This window comes from Coregonus clupeaformis, chromosome 1, assembly GCF_020615455.1.
Source record: "Coregonus clupeaformis isolate EN_2021a chromosome 1, ASM2061545v1, whole genome shotgun sequence".
Lineage (NCBI taxonomy): Eukaryota > Metazoa > Chordata > Actinopteri > Salmoniformes > Salmonidae > Coregonus > Coregonus clupeaformis.
The window spans coordinates 95,121,521-95,130,500 of record NC_059192.1 but is presented as its reverse complement, the minus strand read 5'-3'; the positions used below and the strand labels follow the sequence as shown (position 1 = coordinate 95,130,500).

The 8,980-nt window shown below is 44.2% G+C and overlaps 1 protein-coding gene across 1 annotated transcript in view; it reads left to right on the top strand.

The window, feature by feature from the left end:
- Positions 1–5,016: 5,016 nt before the first annotated feature.
- The window catches only part of LOC121577803 (neurabin-2-like), a 70,002-nt gene continuing 66,038 nt past the window's right edge, over positions 5,017–8,980 (top strand). The window contains exons 1-2 of the mRNA XM_041891718.2: positions 5,017–5,328; positions 5,444–7,026. Coding sequence (XP_041747652.1) covers positions 5,575–7,026 — 1,452 coding nt within the window. The 5' untranslated portion in view covers positions 5,017–5,328; positions 5,444–5,574. The remainder of the gene's footprint in view (positions 5,329–5,443; positions 7,027–8,980) is intronic.

The following is an 8,980-nucleotide window of genomic DNA, read 5'->3' as shown; positions in this document are numbered from 1 at the left end:
ATGTTTTTCCCCTTGTTTTATCCATTTACCTAGTAACCATTCCTCTGAATGTTCTTTCACTAGGGCAACATGGGGGCTCCACATTTCTCTGTACAGCCTCTGGCTCTGTGAACCCATTTTAACCCAATTTGAAAAAACAACAATCACAAATAGCCAGGCCTCACTCAATTTGATAGCTCACTTTTATGACCTAAATTCTGCCTAACTGAGATGAGCTAATCTCTTTCTCCTAGTTATAATCTAAAGATGGTAGTACACACAAACCATGATAGATATCCCCAGTCTTAACCCATCAATAATTGTTTGTATCATTCTAATTCCTCATATCTAATTCATTAAACCACTCAAAATTCCTCGAGTATACAATGATTATTTAATTGATTACCCTAACTCTGCTACATGTGATCTCATCTCAAATGATCCATTTATCAATTATTTATTCAACCCCCTAGGAAAACCTGTCTTCCTTCTATTGTTCCTATCCTCCCTGTAAATGTCATATTTGAGTCTTTAGCCAATACAATCATGGTTACATCAAATGTTCCCTCATTTAATTGTATTTTCTTCCTAATATAACTTCCCTAAATGAGATTAAATCCCCTGCCTTCCTCTACTATCCTTATATCATTACTGGATCAATGATAATAACTGTAATAACTATCAATAATACTTGTAATAACTATTTCACATTATATTGTGTATTCTTTCTGATAATGTTATAATTGTAGCCTATTCCATCACTTTAATTTAAAATATAAGTTTATGTAACAAATCCATAACCCACTACAGGCTGGCGCTATTCCCCAGCACAACAGCCAATGCATACTTTCATCCTAACCAAAATAAATTATTGTTTTAAAATCGTCCAATTATTCTGTACTTTTCCGCTAACCCATTTCAGTTCACTATTCAATTTATTTAACTGTTCTCTCTGATTACGCCCTAATTAATAAAACAAATACTTGCAATCGCTGGTCAGCATACGCTTAATGACATTTGAACTATACTGTCTTTCACCCCTCCCCTTGCTCCTTCGGGGAGAGCGCATGGTAACCTTATAACATATTTTTCATAGACTTTTCTAGAATACTTCTATTTAAGCTATCTAATTCAACCTTTCACAATCCACATAATAATCTATGTATATAGCCCCACTACGAAAGCTTTGTCTACTGTCCCTACCTGTGTTCGAACCAGGGACATCGCCAGTCACTCCACACCATCTGCGATGCTCTCAAAGTAACTACTCCCAGTTCATCGAGCAAGTGACGTTACCAAATGAAAATCGCAGTAGCTTTCACCTCAGCAAGAAACTCTCTCTCTCTCTTATTCCCTATTGAATAGGTTAGTTTTTCTATTTAACCTCTAAACACGCTCGCTACAAATAGTCCATTCAACATTACCAAACCAAATACTCATCGTACCCATTCAATCAACACATCAGCCGTGGAATTTACACTCATAAATGCAGATTGTTACTCCATGCCTTGAAATGATAAATAGATTTCCACCAATAGTACTATTAATGATCTAATCTTACCCTCTGACACAAAATGAAGTTCCCTCACTGTACTACGTTAGCTCTACCATGATAATTAGTTCAATTTAACCCTCTATTTGTTTTGTACTATATTACACATTACGTCTAAAACAACATTACTTATGGTCAGTTTATTCCGCCATCATATTATCCAACAACACCCAATCTTTAAACTCATATGGGGCGGCTGGCAGTTTAGTGACCAATAGCGCCGCGCCAACAACCGAGAGGTCGCCGATTACAATCCCCGAGCCGACCAGGCGAAAATCTGCCGATGTGCCCTCGAGCAAGGCACTCAACCCCAATTGCTCCCATAAATCGCTCTAAACAAGAGCGTCTGCCAAATTACCAAAAACGCAAATGTGAATATTCTCTACTTTCTCTACCCAACGCACGTCTGCGTTCGGTGAGCAAGTTTAGAACACCCTCTCGTCAGATACCCACATGCGTTCCCAGTCAACTGCCATTCTTTTCGGCTCCAAAAGCCACACTTTCGCTCTCTCCAGCCCCTCCCCTCGCAACTCTACCTTTTTGAGGAGCTGTGAGGAGCTGCTTCTCGTCCCAGCGCGCCTCCAATATTCCGCCGTTACTCAAAGTACTCCAGTCCATTTATTAAATCAAATAATTCCCCACCTAATTAGTTAAAGTTGGTGCACGTTTATATTTAAACGTAAAACCGAATTATTTCAGTCTAATTGTTTAAGCAGTATTTTACAGGGTCAAACGTCAAACATTACATCAAATAATAAACCAAATTGCTTCGACATAACTATTTCAAAAGCAGTATTATGCTATGTAAAACACCAAATGTTATATTTCAAATATATCCATTCAAACGTTCTAGTTCAGTCACACAATTCATCACTTTAGCTTTATGTTCCCAATTGTTTTTAACGGGTTATATGGTTTAAGCAACCACATACCCAACATGTATTCCCAAATTATACCGTTTGGGCAGCCACAAACGTCTTAATATACCAGTTTATTATTTTTTAATAACCCCTATTCATTATTTTATTTCGTCTGTGATCATTCGCGCACTCATGCATACAACAACACCCAGTGTCCCCCTGACTCTATCCGTATCTAGCCTTCTGATACGTGTCAGTAGCGTAACACTATCTCCAAAATTTAAGTGGCCATTATGATCCTAGCCATATCTCAGTGGATATGTGCCACAACGTTACACTTTTAATCAATTAATCCCTGTATCTCACGGTTCCACCATTTGTGGTCCAGAGACTTCAGTATCTTCCTTGAACCTAGCCATATTTCTCTGAATATGTGTCAAGGGAACAATACTCAATTAAAATTTTGGCGCTCCTCTGATCCTGGCCATATCTCGATGAATATGTGTCAGTAGTCAACGCCCTTAGCCAATAATTCCTGTATCTCCAGTTCTCACCCCTGGTGATCCTAGCCTGGAGACTCCAGTATTTTCTCAGAACCTAGCCATATCTCTTCTGGATATGTGTCAGAGAAACAATACTCAACTAAAATTTTTGGCGCTCCTCTGATCCTAGCCATATCTCTTCTGGATGTGTCAGTAGCCAACGCCCTTAGCCAATAATTCCCTGTATCTCCAGTTCTCACCCCTGGTGATCCTAGCCTGGAGACTTCAGTATTTTCTCAGAACCTAGCCATATCTCTTCTGGATATGTGTCTCAGAAACAATACTCAACTAAAATTTTTGGCGCTCCTCTGATCCTAGCCATATCTCTTCTGGATATGTGTCAGTAGCCAACGCCCTTAGCCAATAATTCCCTGTGTCATCCAGTTCTCACCCCTGGTGATCCTAGCCTGGAGACTTCAGTACTATTTCCCGATCCTATCCGTACCTAGGCTTCTGGTACGTGCATGGGAAACAATACTCTACGGTACCAAGGTTTAAACATCACATCTACCAAAGGCTTGCATGTCACAATATTGTGCTTATCTACTCATAATAGTTTCATAATTTAGTTCACTTACATCAGACAGTTGTTTCACAAAATTAATTTGGATAAAGCCAATGTGCAGATCTTTGGTTATTTAACAACAGGTATCTGCTTACCTTTTTAGAAGCCCGGGCAGTTTGTGAAACATACGGTTCGATGAAAGAGTTGACCAAATGTGCCGGACATTACCCAGCAAAGTCCCTTCTACCAGATCGCGTCGGGGTCACCAATTGTCAAAGTTGCGTCAATTCAAATCTGGCATTAGGAACAAAAGAGGTCAAGACGACTTCTAAGGTATACTAGTTATTTTAATTAATGCAAAAACCTTCAATGGTAAATATGATGTTTCGTATATACGGGTCCACTGTAATACCACGCAGGGCATTCTCAGAGAACTAACACATTGTTTTCAGAAACAATACCCAAATACCCTGACAGAAAGTTTCCCACTTCTCTGCTGGCCAATTAGAGTAAAGACTTGAGCGTGGTTTAAAGTTTCTCCAGCCAATCCTAGGTTCATGGGGTTGGTCTCATCTCCCTCGGCGCCATTTGTTGCACACTACAGCCAGGCACAAGATTATCACAACAACCCATCATAGTGAGAAGAGCCAGCTCCCCTAGACATCACTCCCATGTCAAAGGAAGACTTACAGCTCACAAAGAACCATTATAGTCTAGCATTTGAAGACACAATCCTTATCCTACCTTACACACTAAAACAGACCTTCACATCAATCACAGCCTCCCCAGGTGTCACAACCTACATTAGCCCAGTCAAGAATGCACTCCTTCTAAGTTAGTCATCCCATCAATCTAAGAGAATAATAAATCCCTAATAAAGGTAAGTCCCGTGTAGCTCAGTTGGTAGAGCAGGGTTGTGGGTTCGTTTCTCACGGGGGACCAGTATATAAAAAAAATGTATGCACTCACTAACTGCAAATCGCTCTGGATAAGAGCGTCTGCTAAAATGCCTAAAAAAAAAATGTATGGAGCGCATGAGATGCAGAACCAGACTAGGCGGCATAGCCTACAAACCAACACGGTAGGGTTTTATAGTGAAGCTGAGAAAATAGTGCACAATGTCACTCACTGCTATAACATTGTATTATCAAACTTGTAGGCAAGACAGGTAGCGGATACAGGAAGCGACGATATAAAACGGATACATCATCATTGGACACAGTAATCTGACGCACTCGGGTTTTGATTTCCTCAGGGTCCTAAAGTGCCCTAAATTTGAGGGGTAAAGTAGATTTATGTTTATTTGCCTCGTCTATTGGATATCATATAATTGTAATGATATAAAACGTGTGTATGGAGTTGGCCTCACAAATATATTGATTATCACTATGTTTACATTCCCGGTGTAGGAATTAAAACGTAGAGGACCAATGAACCCGACCAGCGCTATGACCCTGTTGCATCACATCCTCAGCAGCGTTAACGTGGGTAAGCGCTATCCGGGATCATTGGGGCGTCCATACCCTAAACCCTAACCCCTATCCTAACCTTAACCATAACCCTTACCTAACCCTAACCCTAACCCTAACCCTAACCCTAACCCTAACCCTAACCATTTAAAATGTAAACTTCAACGAGGTAACGCCAGAGTTTGGCCTTCCCAACGATCCCAGATAGCAACAACCGTTTTAGGTGAGCAAAGAGGACCCAGAGGAAGAAATCAGCAGCTCAGAAAATCAAGAGATCAAAATGATGCTGCTGCTCGTGAAAAGGGATTCAACTGAATAAATCTGTCGTCAGTGGAAAATCCAGCGTTCATTAGGATACTGTTCCAGTTTTCTGCAGTGATGTTTTTGTAACCAGGGCATTTTCCTCCTGGTTTTTGGTCAGGTTGGTGTTTTAATTACTAATGTATCGTTTACAATTTCCATAGGAATACATTGGATGCACGCACCCTAAAACAATACCGTCGTTTTTCTTATTCTCTTCTGCAATGTAATTGTAGTCGGCACCGCACATATGCGCACGGTCTCCCCAACATCATTGACTGTTGGTGAGAACGGACCAATTTATGCTGACAACCGAGGAAAGGGAAAGATGTCGTTGCTGAGCAGCCGTTGTGATGCTTGACTGATCATGATGAAGACCGATTCCACATCTTCCAAGAGCACCGGCTCAGGTTCGACGCTGAGGAGCCCATCCCCGCACCGGAACGCGTACGAGGCGGGGATGCAGGCGCTGAAGCCTGCCAAGGACAATGCTGCGAAAGGCGATCATATGCAGGAAGGCCCCCGCGGCCGCCGGAGCTATGGCTCCAACGTGCACCGTATCAAGAACATGTTCCAGCAGATGCAAGGCCCAGGGAGCACATCTCCCTGCAGGGAGGGAGGGGAGGACCCGGAGAAGACTACTGAGAGGGTGCGTCTCTCCCTCCCCAGAGCCGGTAGCCTGAATGAGAATGTGGACCACAGCGCCTTGCTGAAGCTGGGATCCACTGTCTCAGAGCGGGTTAACCGGTTCGACCCTAATGCCAAAGCGGAGAATGGGCAGGTTCCCCGAGCCTCATCATCCAGCTACTCCAAGCTGCAGCAGACACGGAAGATCTTCGAACAACAGCAGGCGGCCCAGCAGCTGGAGCGGGAGAAGCAGGCTGCTGCCACCAACCGGGTCCTTCTGAAGATGGAGCAGACCTCTGGCCTGGGCTTCAAGGTGGCGCGGTTCAACGGCAGCACAGAGTCTCTGGACAGCCTGGACACCACCGAGGCTGTGTCCCCCACCGTCTCCCAGCTCAGCGCTGTCTTCGAACGGGCCTCAGAGCTCCGCAATAACCTGCATCGCCTCTCCTCCACACCTCCGCTGCCCTCCCGGGGGGTCAGCACCAAGGTGGGGGTGCAGCTCAACTCCAAAATCATCTCTAAGAGGGCGAACCGTGCTTCTGCCCGCCCATCAGCCAGCCAGGAGGAGGAAGGGGGTGGGGGGCGCAGCCAGAAGGACCAGGATGGGCCTCCCAGAAACCTCAGGGCCTCATCCTCCTCCACCTCCAATGGCCAAAACGGAGGGCAGAATGGAGGCCCTACACTCCCCGAGCCCAGAGAGGGCCGGGATAAGACTGGGCCAGACTTTGAGTCCCAGGCCAAAACTGAGGGCCAGTCTGAGGATCGTTCTGGCGACCAGGAGCCCAGCAGCACCGTAGTTAAAGCTGACATCCACCACGTCTCTCTGGAGAATAGAGAGAACAGTACAGTGAGAGAGGCCCAGCTAAAGGAGACCTCTCCCAAGGGCACTAGCAGTGAGAGGGGGAGGCAGGGTGGAGATGGAGAGATGGGCCAGGGGGGTACAGCGGAGGAGGGGGAAGAGAGGACTGTAAAGGAGGATCAGTCAGGGGGAGAACAGGTAGCTATCAGAACGTACAGCGCAGTAGGGGAGGACTCTGGAGGGAGCCAGCAGGAGCAGGAGGAGGAGGAGGAGGAGGAGGAGGAAGATGAGCGATACGAACCTGAGTCCAGCTGTCATGAGAAACCTGGGCTGCCTGAAGAGGAGGACCCTCCACCTAGCCGGAAGATCTGCTTCAGCACGGGGCCTATCAAGGTGACTTCACACACACACACACACACACACACACACACACACACACACACACACACACACACACACACACACACACACACACACACAGTACACAGTCCACACCATTGCACTGCATTCAATTATATTTAGTACTTCATATGTCTCCATCTTTACAACCAGTCCTTATGTAGTGTGGCATTTGCTTCACGCCATACATTACTATATGCCTAGTCATTTCCCCCCTTGCCTCCTCTTCCCACTCCCCTCCCTCTGCCAGTAGCCATGTAGGTTGTTCCCAGCCAGTTGCCACTGCCTGCTTGGTCTGCCTGCATTCCCACTGTGCAGCTGAAAGAACCACTCCGTAGATTCTTCACAGAAATATAGCAGTGGGTGCTAGCTCTCTCTCTCTCTCTCTCTCTCTCTCTCTCTCTCTCTCTCTCTCTCTCTCTCTCTCTCTCTACTCAATTCAACTCAAGGGGCTTTATTGGCATGGGAAACATATGTTAACATTGCCAAAGCAAGTGAAGTAGATAATAATCAAAAGTGAAATAAACAATATAAAATTAACAGTAAACATTACACTCAGAAGTTCCAAAAGAATAAAGACATTTCAAATGTCATATTATGTCTATTTACAGTGTTGTAACGATGTGCAAATAGTTAAAAGTACAAAAGGGAAAATAAATAAACATAAATATGGGTTGTATTTACAATGGTGTTTGTGCTTCACTGGTTGCCCTTTTCTTGTGGCAACAGGTCAAAAATATTTCTGCTGTGATTGCACACTGTGCTATTTGATCCAATAGATATGGGAGTTTATCAAAATTGGATTTGTTTTCGAATTCTTTGTGGGTCTGTGTAATCTGAGGGAAATGTGTGTGTCAAATACGGTCATACTTTTGGCAGGAGGTTAGGAAGTGCAGCTTAGTTTAAACCTCATTTTGTGGGCGGTGTGCACATAGCCTTCTTCTCTTGAGATCCAGGTCTGCCTACGGCGGTCTCTCAATAGCAATTCTTACTGAGTCTGTACATAGTCAAAGCTTTCCTTAAGTTTGGGTCAGCCACAGTGGTCAGGTATTCTGCCACTGTGTACTCTCTGTTTAGGGCCAAATGGCATTCTAGTTTGCTCAGTTTTTTGGTTAATAATTTCCAATGTGTGAAGTAATTCTCTTTTTGTTTTCTCATGATTTGGTTGGGTCTAATTGTGTTGTTGTCCTAGGGCTCTGTGGGGTCTGTTTGTGTTTGTGAACAGAGCCCCAGGACCAGCTTGCTTAGGGGACTCTTCTCCAGGTTCATCTCTCTGTAGGTGATGGCTTTGTTATGGAAGGTTTGGTAATCGCTTCCTTTTAGGTTGTTGTAGAATTTACCAGCTTTTCTGGATTTTGATAATTAGCGGGTATCGGCCTAATTCTGCTCTGCATGCATTATTTGGTGTTTTACATTGTATACAGAGTATATTTTTGCAGAATTCTGCCTGCAGAGTCTCAATTTGATGTTTGTCCCATTTTGTGAATTCTTGGTTGGTGAGCGGATCCCAGACCTCACAACCATAAAGGGCAATGGGTTCTATAACTGATTCAAGTATTTTTAGCCAGGTCCTAATTGGTATGTCGAATTTTATGTTCCTTTTGATGACATAGAAGGCCCTTCTTGCCTTGTCTCTCAGATCGTTCACAGCTTTGTGGAAGTTACCTGTGGCGCTGATGTTTAGGCCGAAGTATGTATAGTTTTTGTGTGCTCTAGGGCAACGGTGTCTAGATGGAATTCGTATTTGTGGTCCTGGCAACTGGACCTGTTTTGGAACACCATTATTTTTGTCTTACTGAGATTTACTGTCAGAGCCCAGGCCCTACTCTCTCACTACTCTCTCTCTCTCTCTCTCTCTCTACTCTCTCTACTCTCGCTCTACTCACTCTCTCTCTCTCCCTCTCTCTCTACTATCTCTCTTTACTCTCTCTCTCTTTCTCTCTCTCTC